Below are 18,263 nucleotides of genomic sequence, written 5' to 3' on the forward strand. Positions count from 1 at the left end.
GAACATTTATGGCAGAGCAGCAATTCCCAGCCGACTTGTCACAGATGTTAATGTTAAACGTCGTCTACAGTGGTGTCACACTCACAAAACCTGGTCGATTGATAAGTGGAAGAAAGTAATATGGTCTGATTAATCGTGCTTCACACGTTTTCCTAAAACAAGACGGGTGCATGTTTGGAGGACATCTCTACAAGCATATGCTCTTGATTATCTACTTCCAACTGTCAAGCATGGAGGCAGATTTCTCATGATATGGGCAGCCATGTCGTCCTTTTCTGCTGGTCCAATCGTAACCCTGAAAGGAAGGATTACTGGGGAGAAGTATAGACAAATTTAAGTTGACCAAGTCCATCCTATGATGCAAACTTTTTCTTCGTGCAAACGATGGAATTTTCTAGGGTGATAATGTACCTATCCATGCAGCGAGACTTGTCCAATCATGGTTTGATGAACACGAATATGAAGTTTAACATCTTCCTTGGCTTGCACAGTCACCCGAACTGAATAAAATTGAACCTTTACATTATATTTTAGAGCGTTCAATACGGAATCGATATCCTCCACAGATTCCTCTCCCAGAACATTTACAATATATCCAGGAAGATTGGTAAATTATTCCTCTAAACGCTATTCAACACTTGTATGAATCGATTCCTAGGTGAATTCAACCTGTATTACATGCCAAAGGCGATCCTACACCATACCAATAAATAATTCTTTATAAATCAAAGTTGTTTCTATTATTTTGAAAACCACTTGCATATATGTATAATTTTCAATGTGTTGATAAATAACAAGGATTATGTACATGATATTTGAATACAAAAAATATCAGACACTCGGGATAAATACAATGTATATGCAATTTTAACATACACTTTTTGAATCCATTATTATCATTGAAACTTAATGAATTCTTTAACATTGTTTATTTTTCACCTTTCATCACAGGTGAATATATATGTACATATATTCATTTTTAAATATATGTAAGATAAGTAGATTATCCTAACTATTTTTAACACACCAAAAAAATTTATTAAATTGTCTTTCATGAAACAACATACTGATTAGAGTAACTAAGATTTATATGTATCTATTTTAAATTGTATTTGCAAAAATTTGTGATTGTATTCATTTTAAACAATAAAAATAAGTGGAATAAAGTCTTTAGATGTTTGAAAGTAGATTTGTATCCATATAAATTTATTCTGCATCATAGTTGTAGAAATATCAATTTGCTTCAAACTACTGCCTACCAGTATTCATTGCTACTAATGTATAAGTTAAAAACAAGAATAAGAGCAAATTTTGACATTGAAAGCTCAATTCATTTAAAGAGTGCAGAAATGAAATATTCTTGGCTCTAAATTTGTGATGCATCCCTCACTTATTTTTTCAACCTGTTGTTATGGTTTTGATGATGTCAAGACCTTCTCATCGATATTTAGAACCTTTGAGCCTTCAGGCTATTTACAACGACTGCTGATAAGCGCCAGGAAAGGAGGAATTTTTCTTATTTGGGAACTTCAAGTCCTCTCAAACTTTTCATTTTTTTTTCTAATTTTTGCAGTTTTTTTCCGCTTTTTATAAAAGAAAATAAAATGTTCTCGGCAAGTGAGTCAAAAAAATGGCAGTGGATTAAAAAAAAAATTCTAAAACTCAACAACTAAACTTAGTTTGAAGGGCTGTCATTGAAAAGATTTCAGAATTTCTACTAAAGTACTTATAATTAAGTTTCTTGGAGAATCTCTCTAATTTAAATATGTAACTTACGAGGATATTTCTGAAGAAAAGCTACAATTTCATCTCTATAAGGAAAAATTCTACCAAAACAGTTTAGCTTTTTTTTAAGAGTACAAACAAATATTGACTCGTTCCCATCTTTTATCGACATTTTTTATTTTAAAACCAAACAGTCAGATGTCAGATATGGTACTCAAAGTGAACGGGTATGCACAAACAAAAAATAGTTTTTTAAAGTTAACGAGCGTACTCCATTTGAACAAAACAAAAGAAGTTAAAGAAACCATAAGTTTAGTTGGATATCAAAATGCGTTATTGTAAATTTTGGTTAAAAATGAAATTTATAAAAATTCAAAGGATAAAATGTGAATTATTATGAATTAATAATTTTGATATATATATTAAACTTTACAGTACAGTAGTTTTTGTAATTAATTAGTTTTCATTTAATATGAAAATCTGAACTTTGCTAATTTCTTATTTCTTATTTCTTAAAAATATATTAATCATAATTTCTCACGAGATTTTAACCTCGATCCAATTTTACATTATTATTTTCTTGTCCAAATGATGCAGTGCAAGATGAAAAGGTAATTTTTATAAGTAAAAAAACAAATAAACAAGCAATTGTAAAACCTGTGAATTTGGAAAGTACAAAATATCTTTATTTTAACATTACTGAATCCCACTGAGAGGAACCTCGTAATTGAGGATGAGAAGCTTCTGGCATGGTGGTTAGTTCTCGCCATCCTAGTGGGTGCAGAGAAATGGGGGAGTCGGCTCCTCCCATCGAAGAGAGGACGTACGTCTCAAGGGAAGGGTTGTACCGTGGCCGGTATTGGATGGCCCTTAGAATTCAACCATAGTTTCTACAAGTACTGCTGCCGTGACGATAATGTCATTCAGATTTTTCCGTGTGCCTTTCGGGGAGTAAGAGTAGATGGTTTAAGCTTAAAATTACTGAACTGTCAGATGCAGAAATCAGTATGCTATATAGATATTTTGTTTATGCTAATCTGGGATCTACTCATCAGAAATCTACATATTTTGCTTGATATATAGATTTGATAATAGAACCTAGTTCTGATTTCAGAACAATATCCTCTACCATTGTATTCCATCTACCTGTCATTTCTCTTTCCTTAATAATATATAAAGACACTCTTTCAACCGGAAAGGGTATTTCATATTTAAATAATAAGCTCGTTTTTTGTTTTTTTTAATTCTGTCAAAGTCTCTGTAAGTTTTATTCTTTCCCTAGTCTGATTTTACTATTAGTTGTTCCCGAGAAAGCAGCTTCTTTTTTTAATTAATCGCTTTTTGTTTAAAAATATTTCCATACCTTGTTATGTTATTTATTAATTTCAAATATCAATTCTATATCAGGATTATGCAACAATTTGAAATATAACTCTCGTTTTAGAAATTAAAGGAAAATGTTGATCTATATTTAACTTTTATGGCTCAAATTATTTGAATATAATATATTTATATTCAACAAAACTTGGAAATATTACAATGTGTATCCAATAACCACAGCATGAAATTTGTTGGATTATTCTTCTTTGCCTTGCAATTTTAAGTTTAGAATGCCTTTAAGTTTGCTGCCTTTTCATTGAAATCTTCATTTTAGTTTATTTAACACTTTTAACGCTACCGACGAGATATCTCGTCATTCATATATTTCCAATTACATGTTTCTGTGAGCTAAAATTTGTGTCTTATGTCAGTTTAGAAAGATTGAACTTTCTAATACATACCTGAAGAATACCTTTACTTTTTTCGAACTGGCATAAGAGATATTTACTCAAATTTTAGACCATAGAAACTTGTAATTGAAAGTATCTGAAAGACGAGATATTTCGTAGGTAGTGTTAAAAGTGTTAATATCAATATTTTCAATTATTTTTTGTTCAAAATGTCCTTCGATTCATAAAAAATCTGTTTCAGGTATAGGTACTGTAATTTTCGAAGAACAGATTGAATGTTTTTTTTTTTTTGAATTTAGAAAGAAAGTTTCGTCATAAATTTCCAAAATTCTAAAAAATAATTAATTTACACTCTGTTTATAGTTGTCTTTTTAATATTAAGGTATTTTCATAGGATACATTAATTAAGGATTTCATTTTACTTTATGTAATATTTGGTAATTTATTGCAATATATGAAAAAGTGGTTTCCCAAATAATATTTGAGATCTTAAATTGGGTTAAGGCCCATATTGGAATATATGATGATGAAAAAGCGAATGACAGTGCAAAGTTGGCGTTACAGAAAGAGAGTGCTGTGACAATTGTCCCCAAATTAAATTGCATCTTAAAATGGCAATCAAGAAGGGAATAAAGCTATAATTGTTTGGCAGATGATATATGTCAAATAAAGAAGAGTAACTTATTACCTTATTCCTAACCCACGAATAAAAATAAGAAGATACTACCCACTGATAATCCAAATTATATCAAGACGTGTGAGACTTCTCGCATATTTTCAAAAATTTTGAAGACAGATAGAAAACAAATGCATATGTTGTGGAATTGGAATTATTTATCATTATTTAAAGGAATGCATAGAGGTCTCGAATTTAGAAAGAAACTGAAAGTGAAAAATAATGATTTAAGTACGTTACTGATGGCGACAGAAAATCTTAAAACATTGAAAGACGCAAATTTAAAAAATTGATAGTTTTTAACAAATGTTTGAAGGTTATAAAGTGTTTGCTTTTCTTTTATTGTGAATTCAGTATTTTGAGATTTCAAAGTAGTAGCCTGTCTTTCTTTTAAAGGTTAAAAGGTGCACTAACATACTAAATAATTCTACTTCCTTATATTCAATCAAACAACTTTTTAACAGTTCAACTAAAATCTAATAAAAATATTTCTTCAATATTAACAATAAATTAAATAATAATGAAGATTGACATGCTTTCAGTGTAATGACGCACAAAATATGTTATTTAAAGTAAAACTTAGATATTTAATTTCATCAGAAATTTACTTATTATTTTATTTTTTTCTTAACAATATATGTTTTGAAGATTACTTACATTTTCTCATGAGAGCCAAAAAAATTATATCCTTTTATTGCATACGGAACAAAATTATAGAATGTAAATTCCTGTTTAAAAGAACTTCATTTATAAATATGGAAGGATCCAATATTTATTTATGAAAACCTTTTTTCCCCTTTTTATTTGTTTTACATTCGCTTTGCCTCTTTCTGTTACTTTTATTTCTTTTTTAAATATTTTTTTCAGAAAGAAACTTTGCCATCGGTAGAGAATAAAGCATAGAAATCTTTATCATCCAAATCTCCCTCATGCATCGTCGGGAATGGAATAATAAAATAATTGATTTATCGATAAACATTTTGGCCTTATTGTCCATTCATACAGAAGTGCAAAAAATCCTTTTTAACAAGGAATCTCAGAACGAAAATCTCAAATGATTTGTATGTTTGTCGAATAAAATGATATTAAGTAAATGAGAATCTGGAGTGTTTTGTTTCGCATCTTTCAATACGTAGTGATTCATAAATATTCAAGTAAAGAAAAAGTAACAGCAAATAATGCACGTGATCGCCAAAGGAAGGATAGGGATACGAAAAGCAAACTTTTCCAATGCAATTTTAGAAACAAAACGCAAAAGTCTGTCTTAGTTTCAGAGACTTTTCTAATACGATTTCTTTGAATATCTTTTGCAAGTAGAAATACAATAAATAATTCATACGTCCAGAAATTTCTATTTCCTTAAGAAATGCGAAACAAAACAAACGAATATTGAATATTTTATGTGTTTAGAATTATTTCACAACTTATTTTTTGGTTTTATTATGTGTTTGTTTGGACTTTATGAGCTGCAAATAGTAAAATGAATTCCAATAGGGAATCGTAATAGTTTGAATTGAGTTTAGTTTATTTACATCTTATCCAGAAGTGAAATCTTTTGATTATTAATATTGAGTCATTCCTTATTTCTTGTGTATTTAAAGATACAAAAAGAAAAAAAATCTTATAGAAGCTAATATTTGGAATTTTTTATTTCTTGCTTCACAGGCTCATTTAAAAAAATGTAGTTTGTATAATGTATTTAAATCATATACTTCATTGCTAAATGAATCTTAGCATTGCTGTATCTTGAAAATTCAAAATATTTTAATGTTTCGTCTTGCAACAGAAAAAATAATTATTTATTTAACCCTTTCTAGGGCAGTGGGAAGTATGCTTCCCACCAAATTTATCAATCTTTGTATGAAATTATGTAGGTTGGCATAAGTTCTGACAAATTTTTTTAGAAAGACAGAAACTTAGATGCAGTTCTTTATCTTACACAAAATGATGTGTCTTGATTTGTTACTTAATTATTAATTAACCAAATTAATTAATTAATCAAATTAAATTTATCTAATAAGCTAAATGAATCCCTTTTTTTATTCTAATTTTAAGCCTAAAAATATTTAAACATAATATGAATAGAAAAAAATGGCCCTAAAAGGGTTAAGTTTTTTTTAAGCAAGCCATATATAGTAGTATAATCTAGATAGTCTTATTATTATATTTATTATTTTTAGGTTATATGGGTTGTCTTTTTTTATAATATAATTAAAAAATAACCATATTGTAACAGCAATATTTTATGCTTGATACTGAAGTAATATTCAAGTGCTTGGAATCTTTTGCAATAAGGTGCACCAAATATTTTTGACTGCATGTCAAGCAGCAATTTTAAACATCTGTTATTAGAAATGGTGTTGAATATATAAATACAATATAAAAATGAATATTTGCTATTAATCTTTTTCTTCTAAATTTCAAATTGTCATGCTTAATTTAACTATTTTAATGTTCGATAAATTAAGACAAATAATCTAATTGGACCATAAATATTCATTTTTCTTACTCATGAATCAAAAATAATCATTTTTCTTACTCATGAATCGCAAATATTCATTTTTATTGATATCAATATGTCTTATATTGTTAGTTAAGGCTGGAAGTGCACGAATAAGGAACATTTTATGCAAAAGATATCAAGACGATTATGTTTCAAATGACACTGAGAAGATTATCAATCTTAAATGTGTTCTTTCATTAAAATTAAAAAAAAATCAGAAACTTCATTAATAACATTCATCATAATTTTAATATTTATAATAGATTATTACATTATAGAAAACTGAAATAATTTTTTGAAACATTTCACAAACAATAGGTACTATGCACACAAAATCTAATGTGTGGGAAATATTTGATTAAAAAAAACTATTAAGTCCTGAACGTATATGAATAGTGTATTTTTTATATCAAAAATGAATGAAAAATTGATTACAAAATTCTATGTTTATAAACTATAGTTGGAAACACCAAGTGTCATAACATTCCAACTTCTCTCATTCTAACCAAATCCGATCGTTCCAATATCATATCAGTTTAACTGCTATTTATTTGTCTATGGAAACAATACAGTCAGATATACTCAAACATAAAATGGTTAGGCAGTGTTATCTTTATGTGTCGTTTGAACACACACTGATTTGTCTTCTATACAATTTCATGAATAATTGTTAGCATAACAAAGTAGTGAAAAACCTGAAGACATATCAAAAAGTGGAAGAAAGATTGATATCAAAATTCTATATTCACAAACTATAGCTGAAAACATCAACTATTATGTCATATAATTCCAGACTGCCATCATTTGAACCAAATCCAATCTCCCCAAAATCATATCTTCTTAACTGCTATTTATTTGTCTATGGAATCAATATAGTCATATATACTCAAACATAAAATGGTTAGGCAGTGTTATCTTTATGTGTCGTTTGAACACACACTGATTTGTCTTCTATACAATTTCATGAATAATTGTTAGCATAACAAAGTAGTGAAAAACCTGAAGACATATCAAAAAGTGGAAGAAAGATTGATATCAAAATTCTATATTCACAAACTATAGCTGAAAACATCAACTATTATGTCATATAATTCCAGACTGCCATCATTTGAACCAAATCCAATCTCCCCAAAATCATGTCTTCTTAACTGCTATTTATTTGGATGTGGAATCAATCTACATTGAAACATAAAATGGTAAATTAATCTTCTGAGTAAATATCATAAACAGGAATTTACTGCAAACTCCCATACGTGTTACCTTTATCTCAAATTGTGAACTGATTTTCATCGTATCGTCTCAACATCGATAGTTAAAGAGTTGCAATACCAGAGAAGTAAGTACATTCTATTAGGTAACTCAAACCAATTTGGAGAACTGCAATTTCTCTTAATGAATTTCAGTGAGGCTTTATAGCCCAATTTTTGAAAATGAAGAGTTATTTCTTTCATTCTGAATATCTGCATTTTAAATGTCTTGGATAATTTTTAATATTAATTGTACTAGCCCCTTGCTGTACTTTGATGATTCTAATTAGTAATAAAAATATTTGGCCAATCAAAAATATCAACTAGCATTTAGAGAAATAAATATGGGTCAAAAGTCATCTTCACGAGTCCTAGTTGCGGAATAATGTTCGGACGGAACTTGAATATCTTGAGTGGAACTCACAGAATGAGAAATAACCATATCTATCTAACTATATATGTTTATAAATTATTCAGGATAGGGAAATACCTTCTTTATGTGTCGTTTTATTATACACGATGTCGTGTATTATATATTCATCCAATTGTATGGTTCGTCTTTAAGGAAATTGCTTGAATAAATGTTAGCATAAGGACACAGTGAACAACCTGAAGAGAGAATTTATTGTCAATTCGTCGTAGGTTGGTTCTTACTATCACTGCTGATCAGGACTCTAATCCCAATAGAGAAATTCTTCTCCTTCTTAGGGGTCAGGAATTCGTCAAGGAAAATGCTGATTAACTATTGTCTAATAGGAATGAAATGTGTAAAAGAGATGTAATAAGCACTGCTAAATTATGTCAGAGAAACATTGTTAAGGATGGATGGAATCTCATTAAATAATTTTTAATTTTTTTTTAATGTTTATCATTTTACAAATGATTCTTTATTCCACCTATACATTGATACAGAGATTAAATTTTAAAAACGAAAGGAGTGAAAACAGAAATGTTTTCAATTTATATTGAAACAGAAGGTGAAATCGATGTTAGGGAATTATTAGGTGCCAAAAGTGGAACTTGGAGATGTTCAGGCGTTATACAATATAAAAAATCTTGCTAGAATAAAATCATGTAAAAATTATATTAGTACCTGTAAAAATAAAGAAACGGAACTTGCAGCAGGTGAAACGACAAAAGTTCATCACACAAAAAGGAAAAAAAAAAATTGTGAAGAATGAGGCCCTTAATGTGACCACAAGGTCTAAATACATCAAGATATATATCAAACTAGAGTTCCCTTTTCAAAAGCACATAGTAATCTTAAAATGAGTATTAATAACAACGCATAAAAACTCGCATCTCATTAATAAGGATATAAATATCATTAATGTGATAGTTTTAAGTATATAGTTACATATTGAGAGTATAGTTACTTAATATTTTTTGAAGATTTTTAATTCTGATTACACATTTAGAATAGAGATAGAGTAAAAAAAAGAGAGAGATTGAAATAGTATAAGTAAAATAAATGTTTGATGAGTTCATAAATCTGAAACAGGGACTAATTTGCAAAATAAATTTTCGATGGCATATAAAAAATGAAGCCAACTCCTGGTCTAAATGACCTATATAGGCGAATAATATAATTCATTTTCATAAGAATAAATTGAAATTCTAAAGTATTTGATGATTATACGTAGGAATTATTACTATAAGATAAATAAAAAAATGTTCTTTAATACAAATTTACTGAATAATTACTGGGTAAATACATTTTAATAATTATAATGAAAGTATCAGCAACGTGAAAAGTTTTTAGAGTGTATAAAATGCATTTAGACGATATCTTCAAAAAGAAAAGAAAGAAAGTATACATGTTACAAGTTCTTACTAAAGGAAATGCATAAAAAGCAATATGTCTTAAATCGCACCAAGCCAAATTCGCACATTAAAGGATACTAATACAGTCAAAATTTGTAAACTAAGAATGATAAGAAACATATTTAAATGAATTCTCTATAGTACATTTATTGCAGCTATAAAAACAAATAACAAAAATTATAAATTAATTCATTTTTACCATAAATTATGGCAAAAAAGAGCAAAAAATAATGCACAAACCAAACTGAGACTAGATTTTAAAAACTAGTTTAATATTTCAAATTTATTATTATTTTGTATGCAAGTTCCTTTTTTTATAACCATTTTAAGACATTCATGCATAAATTGCATCATTTTTTCACAAAATTTTCTTATTCCTGCAACAATACTTCATCTTTACAGAAAAAGCGTGCTCCCGGACTTTTTTTCTAAGTTATTCCAATAAATTTTAGAGGGAACTTATATCGGGGGCTTTGGGTTGGAGTGTCCATGACATTAAGACGATTATATAGAAGCCAGGAATGCACTCCATAAGCTTTATGTTTAGGATCATTGTTCTGATAAAATCACCAGTTGTAACTGAGAGAGAATTTCAACACACATTGTTCTACATTTTTCTTTAAAATATAGAGGTATACATTATGATCCATTTTTCTTTCATTAAAATGCTGGTTTCTTGGGCCAGTAGTTGAACACGAGTCCCGCACCATTACTGGCCCATCACCATGCTTCACAGTTGCTTTCAAATTCATAGTTATTTCCAAAATTCGATTTTCCCCAGACATAAAGCTTGCCAACAAAAACAGAAATGTAGAATTTGCTCTCTCCAGTAAATAAGAAACTTTTCCAGCTAGAAAAATTCTTTTTTGCATTTTCCTTGCGAATTTAAGTCCTAATTTTGCACATTTAAGTCGTAGTCTGATTTCGCTTGCTATTGAAGGACTTTTATCTGGCTTTACTTCATTGAGATCTGAATTATGCAGAACATTTCTTATTGTTGATGGGCTAACATCTTTTTCTAATTCTTTTTCAGCAATAATAGATAGCTTTGGTGCACTAAGAAACGGGTTTTCTTTTACTTTTCTGGTTAAATATCGTTCAACTGCTATTTTGGAAATCTTATCAGGGGCTGTCTTAAACTTATTTCCCACATGATTATTTGTTTTGAAGCGTTTTATGATGCATGAACCATTGAATGATTTATGTGGACAATGTCTGATATTTTTGGCACACACTTTCCATTTCTTCAGCATGCTTAATAACCAATTTTCTTAACTCAATGCTCGTTTGGCTCCTTTGCCTTTATATTTTAACTAAATTGATATTTACTTCCACGGTAAATAAAAATAACACCATTGAGAAATTCCCCTGGCCAATTATAAAGTTTACCATAAAGGCGACAGCAATTTTTACACAGTATTACAATTAATTGTTGTTTAATTGGAAAATGCCCGAGTTTGGCTTGCGGAATCTTTTTAACAAATTTTACTTTTATGTCTAAATTTTTGATTATAATTTATGAATTGGCACTATTTGGTTTTGGTTTTAGCTGTACAACTAATTTACTGTTAGAAAAGCTTTTCGGGTTTTTTTCTTATTCATTTTAGTTAAAATATTTTGGCAGAGCAAGTTTTTTTCCTGTCGTGTCCGAGTTTGGCTTGTAACAACTGTATATTTCGAATTGAGGTTCCTCCTAAAAATCATATCGGCTAACATTTAATGTTTATATTAGTTCTAAAGCTCTATTTAGTATTAAAGATATACATACTTTTATTTCTTACATCAAAGACTTCACTATTTCTGAGATGGTTTGGGACAATAATTTGAGACGTTTAACTTTCCTTGAAAGTAACGTATATAATAACACACTTTTCAGTTGTCTTTATCCCTGAGAATTTATTTAGAAAGTGTTTCTCCAGAAATCCCCTTTAAAGGTTAAGATATGGTGACAGCTAGAAGCAGAATCAATCAAGAAATTCAATATAGATTTGATGGACTTAAGTGGAACTGAAAATCTTCATGTTTTTCTGTACATTCTTGTCCACAATTTTCTGTCACTGCCTGATCATCCAGTGAGTTAAAAAGAAAGGACCTATTTTCGATTAAATTAAACATATATTTATAGTGATGTATATTCTACCTCTTTTATATATATATATATATATTACATTATCTCAGAGAATTTATTTCGAAATGATTTCTCAAGAAATCTACATTAAAAGTTAAAAGATGATGACAGCCAGAAGCTGAATCGACCAAGAAATTCAACATAGAATTTGATGGATTTAATTGGAATTGAAAATCTTTATGCATTTGAGTCCATGTCCACTATTTCCTATCACTGTCCGATATGAATTTGGAGGAAAAGACCTATTTTCGATTAAATTAAACGGATATTTTACAATGGATCTCGGATACAGTGAATCACGGTGCATGAATTCGACTTTAAAGTGAGCATTATAACTCCGATCAAAGGTCTTTAGTGAATATTTATGAAACAATTTAGAATTCCATTGCCTAGAAATTATTGAGGAAATGATTACATGTGTGCACGATTTATATGAATTGGCTCGATTTATCAGTGTTCTGTCCACGAAGTTCAGCAATAGAGTTAAGTTTGATTCTTTACCTGAATTAGAATTTCTCAAGAAACTTTTTACTTTTAATTCCTTTATTAAGATGATAAATATCTAAGCAAGTGTAATAGAGCAAAATATTATACTCTAAAACATTGCATATTTCGTCTTGATGTATTCTCGGAACAAATCATATTTTTAAGTAGAACATCTAGAGTTTCTTCTTGAATGCTATAAATGAGCTTCTACAGATATGCTTTACTTTATAAAGTTTTTTTTTTTTGATTCGGAAATATAAAAAGCTATCATTAGTTTTCAAATAATTTCATTTTTATTAAAAATTATTATTTAAAATTTTGCTGTGTTTTTGAAAGACTTTATGATTAAACTTTGATTACGTTCAGTTTAATTAATGATCCTTGAAATCAGAAAATTATATTTTACAAATATATTCATTCTTTTAAAATTCACATTAACAAATCCTTTTTTTTTCAAACGAACAACAAACATGGGTAAATCGTTTTTTTTGAAAACAGCAACTAAAATGAATAAATCCTTTTTTTCTATGGAATTTTTTCTTTGATATGTTTCATGCTCCAATTGTATTGTTGTATTATCTCAATTATTTGCGTTATTTATCAACTTTAATATTAATTATTGTTTTGATATCAATTTAAAATCATGAATAGAATACAAAAATAAAAGCGAGAAATCTGTTTAATTCATTTCCAGGGAAAATTTCGGACTTCAATTTTTAATAATCTATTTTCATTGTGATTTCCTGCTTGATTATGAAGTTTAGAATGTTATTTTGTTAGGAAAATTTAATTTTGTTCTATTCGCAATAATTATCTCATCAAATCAAGTCACAAATATATTCATTTTTATTTCTTTTAGATTTAACAATGTTTTTGTACAAGTAAAAAAAAAAAAAAAACTGTATGTATGTTGTGTCGGAAATTTGTTTAACAGTATGGATGCAGTACAGTCATGTTCTTACCATCTCTAACATATTTATATTTATTTAATGAACTTATAATTCAGTACTACCTATTACTGCTTTTATTTAATTTAGGATATATTATTTAAAAATTCCTAACATCCGTAGCATTAACAGATGCCTAATACAAGCAATACTTTAATCATTGTATTCCAAAGTCCTAGAACATTTATAGAAGAAGAGGGCTGTAAAAAAATAATGGAATTTTTAAATGAATAAAATTCTTAACATTTTATGATAAGTAAATTAATATTTGGTAATTCATATTTGGTAGTAACATTTTATGATAAGTAAATAAATCTTAATATATTCAATCATTTTTGGTACACTCTTACTATTTATTTGAAAAAAAAAACCAAGAAAGTATTGGTTATTATTTCTTTATAATTAGTAAATAAATCTGATTAGTAAACAAAGACATGTTCCAAAATTTAGAATTATTTACTAGCCTATGTATTGTTTACTTTCACTTTTTTTTTTGCATATTTAATTACAATACAACTGCTAAATGCATATTTTTTTTTAAAAAATAATATAATAATTTTAATTTAAAGTGATAAAAAGTTCATTTCTTTCAAATTGACATTACTGAAGCAATTTAGAATTTAAAAACTATATGCATGCCTGAAAATACGTGCAATTTATATATATATATATATATATATATATATATATATATATATATATATATATATATAAATTATTATTAAACCAAAAAATAAACGATGAATATTACTTCAGAGAAAGTTTCAAGTGTTATCGAAAAATATGAATGACTGACACAACTCATTCGTCATACGATTTAAGTCCAGTATTTACAGTTGAAGAAATTCACTTTTTTCTCCTTAAATGTCATCTTTAAGAAACCAATGATTTTCTACTCGGGAAATCTATCCCTTTGGGGGAAGAAATAATAAATTTACCATGAGTCTGCAGTATGACATTAGCGCTATATCTTCTCATGCTAGTTATGATGGATGGCATATACATTTATATGAGAAGTTCCCGAAATCGGATCTTCTTTTTTCCATAACTGTCCCGGGGCTCAAACACTTTAACGTAAAATGTTCTCCATAATGTATGAAATTGCTTTTAGAGGTTAAAAAAGAAAGGTCTTCCCCCGTAACTTTCTGGATGTGTTATTGGAGTAAGTATTTATTTTAACAACTTTTTGTAAATTTCGATTTTGGAAAACTATTAATTGCTACTTGTACTTGATATGAAAAAAAATTTGTGTACGATTGTTTTATATTTTTGGAATTCCAATTTATACTGCAGAATATATTTATTCCTATCATTTGTAAAACTTGTTCTTTTGCTTCATAAGGAAAAAAGCGTAACTGTAATATGCATTTCTTATTATAAACCATAAACAGAATATTTTTATTTTAGTATTGTAATTTAAAATCTAACTGATAAGAGTATGATAAATTATGCTTTCAACATATGAGCTTTATATATTATTATTATCTTAATATTGGTGATAGTAATTTCATTACTTCAAAAAAATATTAATTTTATTTAGAAATACCTTTTTCTGGAGAAAAACTTTAAATATAAAGATGAATTACATAGATATACTACTTAATATTCAAGAAACTGTGGAAAACTGAAAATGAATGATTTTATTAGAATTTTGAAAGAAGTGAATATTTTCTTTCTTTATTTTTAGATAGCTTTTCTTTTGAAAAGTGTTCAATTAAGTTTAAATGGTATTGAAAATTGTTTGGAATTCCTAGAAAGTGAAATTAAAACAGATTAAGTTAGGAGATAGTTGTGATCAACTGATCAACTATTCCTTCGAAATAATCATATTAGAAATATGTGGTTAAAAATATTCGCATATTTAAAATGAAAATGCTAGGGAACGTTTTGTCTTGCAACGAGTTTTCCTAATCGTAGAATAATCAGCTTCATACAGCTTTCCAAACAAACATATAACTGATGGAGCATATGCTTTCTAGAAAGTTTCATATGTTGAAATTGTCTGTTTAAATGATAGCGCATGATGAAAAAATAATTTTAATCTGAAAACGACTTCTGGCATAAAATTGTGACTTTGCAGTTTATTTGTTTCGTCTTGTTTTATTATACAAAGTTTCCTCTAAAGTCCTTTTACTCTATATTTACTTGGGAACGGCAACAACGATTACCACAAATTTCTTGTCCAGATTTTAAATTGAATATGCGCTACGCAGTGAAATCAGATACTGCCATCTGACGGCAAAGGGCAGAGTTAGCGTTCTAATTTCGTAAACTATGCATGGTACTGTAAAAAAGTAAACAATAAAATAACTGTTCTTGATTTAATGCGAAAAGATACCTGAAGAGCAAAAATGCTATAATTAAAACATATAAAACGCACATTGGTTGATCACGTTTTTCCAAAACTGCACTGCAACAACTCAGGTAAACAGAATATATATATATATATATATATATATATATATATATATATATATATATATATATATATATATATATATATATATATATATATATATATATATATATATACTTTCAGATATAAATATCGACCTGATGGTGTAGTAGTTTACGCAGGCTGTATCTACTCATAACTAATTGTTCTGTTTTATTTATAATACTTAGTAATATTACGTTCACTGTGCCTTTTGGAATTATACATACAAGTCTTCATTAAGGCTTTGTGAAAACGCGAACCTAATCATTCCCCTATATGAATGTATGCCTTATTTATATTTTACTTCACATTAACCCTCTGACTCTTGAAGGCAATAGAAACTTGATTACAGTTGCATGTGGAGATTTGTTTACAAATGCTTCGGTGAAATGGACGCGTCCGCTTGGAATCATAAAAATCATTTCAGAATCTCAATTGCTATTCAACATGTATTTTCTCCGTTATCATTTAAAGCAGCATGTATATTCAACGCTGTTAAAAGGAGTAACAGATACCCCCCCCCCCCACCTTCAAAAATCATTCTTCATAATAGAAATTTCAAACCTTCGTTTACACTACAAACATGCCCGAAAGGGTCCCACCAATATACAGCATAATCGACCAATTTGTGGTGGGTAGTATTGAGAACATTAAAGCCAAGTTTTTGAGATTGTACATTGATTTTGCAGCCGTCCCAAACTAAAATCAAATGCATGACACCATTTTTTATTAATCAGGTAAAAATTAACAATGTTATATGTTTATAATGGTACACTTTTCTTAAAATTGATCTTAATACAGAAAATATTTTAATATTTATTTACTTAGAATAGGGCGTATTAAAAATTAATTCTTTCAAAACATTGACATATTATATTGGAGAAGTAATTTCTAAGCATCTAATGATGGTCATATTTACGTAAGATATGCGCCACAGCGTTTAATGCATTTGAATGAGCTGTCATATGAACTAACCGTTTCAAGGTCAATGGGTATTATGGGAGCAAATAAGAGGAATGTTAATTAGAGTTTAGGGAGTTTGTGGGCTTTACATCTTCTCCACTGTTTATTTGGTTTAACATATCATACCCATCGGCACACTCTATTAGCCAATGGGTTAGATAACACTTAATTATTGAATGAATAATATAAATATTATGAAAGGAGACAAAACACTTTTCGTATTTATTTTTCTACAAAATATGAATTTCATATTCATTTCATACAGACAGGTGTTGAAAATTATAGATTTCTAGGTTTGGTTTGTAATAAATGTTAATTTAATGTTTTAATTTGAGATTTTGTCAATATGATTATAATACTTCGGTAAAATATATTTTCCTTATGCTTGCATAACACCACCATGTGGTTCATAATTTTTATCTTATATGACATATATTATTATAAAACATTCTTGAAATATTTTTGAAACTGGTTTCAGAAATATAGATTAATGTTCCATTAAGAAGATGTATGGGAGCTTTTTTTTGAATGACTTATAACTTTGAGCTGTTGTCAATTAAATAATATACCTTCTTAGCGCTAACACTTTTCTAAGATTTTCTTTCACACATAGTAGAACACACATACACACATGTATATATAAGGTGGTTATCAAAATGATGTTGGTATGTTGTAGAATTGCCTTTGACATATAATACAGCTTGGATTCACCTAGGAATCGATTCAAACAAGTGTTGAATAGTGTTCAGAGGAATATTGTACCATTCTTCCTAGAGGTATTGTGAAAGTTCTGGAAGAGATACCGGTGGAGGATATCGATTTCGTATTGAACGCTTTAAAATAGACCATAACGGTTCAATTACATCGAGCTCGGGTGACTGTGCGGGCCAAGGCAGATGTTTAACTTCATCCTCGTGTTCATCAATCCATGATTGGACAAGTCTCACTGTATGGAAAGGTGCATTAGCATCCTGGAAAATTCCATCTCTTGAAAGAAACAAAATAGGATGGATTTGGGCAGTCATAGGATGGATTTGGGCAGTTAAAATTTCAATATACTTCTCCCCAGCGATCCTTCCTTTCAGGGTTACGATTGGACATGCCTACCCATTAGGGTGGAACAAAAATAACTTTTTTTTTTTCTTCTTTTTTAGATTTTAGTTTGGTAATAGTGCGGAAAACTGCCGTTAGGTTCAAAAACAATTTTTTTTTTAATTTGATTGCAATATTATATAATCATCAAGATTTCAATAAAACTTAAATCATCTGATCTTGTACCAAAATTATCAATAATGATTTTTATTTTATCGGACTTTGGTGCTTGTAAAGGTTTATGCAAATCCATTTAGGATTAAATGTGCAACTTTCAAGGAATCTAAGAAAATGAAAAAGTATGTACTTTAAATTAATTTTCCTCTTGTAAATCACAGTTCGCCTCCTGGGAGGAAGAAAATAAGGAAACTGGAGAGATTAAAATAATAACCTTAGTCAAAACTTTGTATCTGATTTAAATTCCCCAATCACTGACTTGTCCGAGATTGTTTATACAATTAAAACATATTTGTTCATAAAATTTTCATAATTTTCTTAAAACATG

The 18,263-nt window shown here is 28.5% G+C and overlaps 1 protein-coding gene across 1 annotated transcript; it reads right to left on the minus strand.

The window, feature by feature from the left end:
- Positions 1-10,271: 10,271 nt before the first annotated feature.
- LOC129966227 (uncharacterized) lies at positions 10,272-10,958 on the minus strand. Its single transcript, XM_056080641.1, has one exon. The coding sequence runs from the start codon at positions 10,956-10,958 to the stop codon at positions 10,272-10,274; it is 687 nt and encodes a 228-aa protein (XP_055936616.1).
- Positions 10,959-18,263: the final 7,305 nt, after the last annotated feature.

This window comes from Argiope bruennichi, chromosome 4 (genome assembly GCF_947563725.1).
Source record: "Argiope bruennichi chromosome 4, qqArgBrue1.1, whole genome shotgun sequence".
NCBI lineage: Eukaryota > Metazoa > Arthropoda > Arachnida > Araneae > Araneidae > Argiope > Argiope bruennichi.

What these genes read in the sequence shown, in the direction of transcription:
- LOC129966227 (XM_056080641.1), bottom strand. Translation starts at nt 10,958, where the DNA reads ATGCTGAAGAAATGGAAAGTGTGTGCCAAAAATATCAGACATTGTCCA.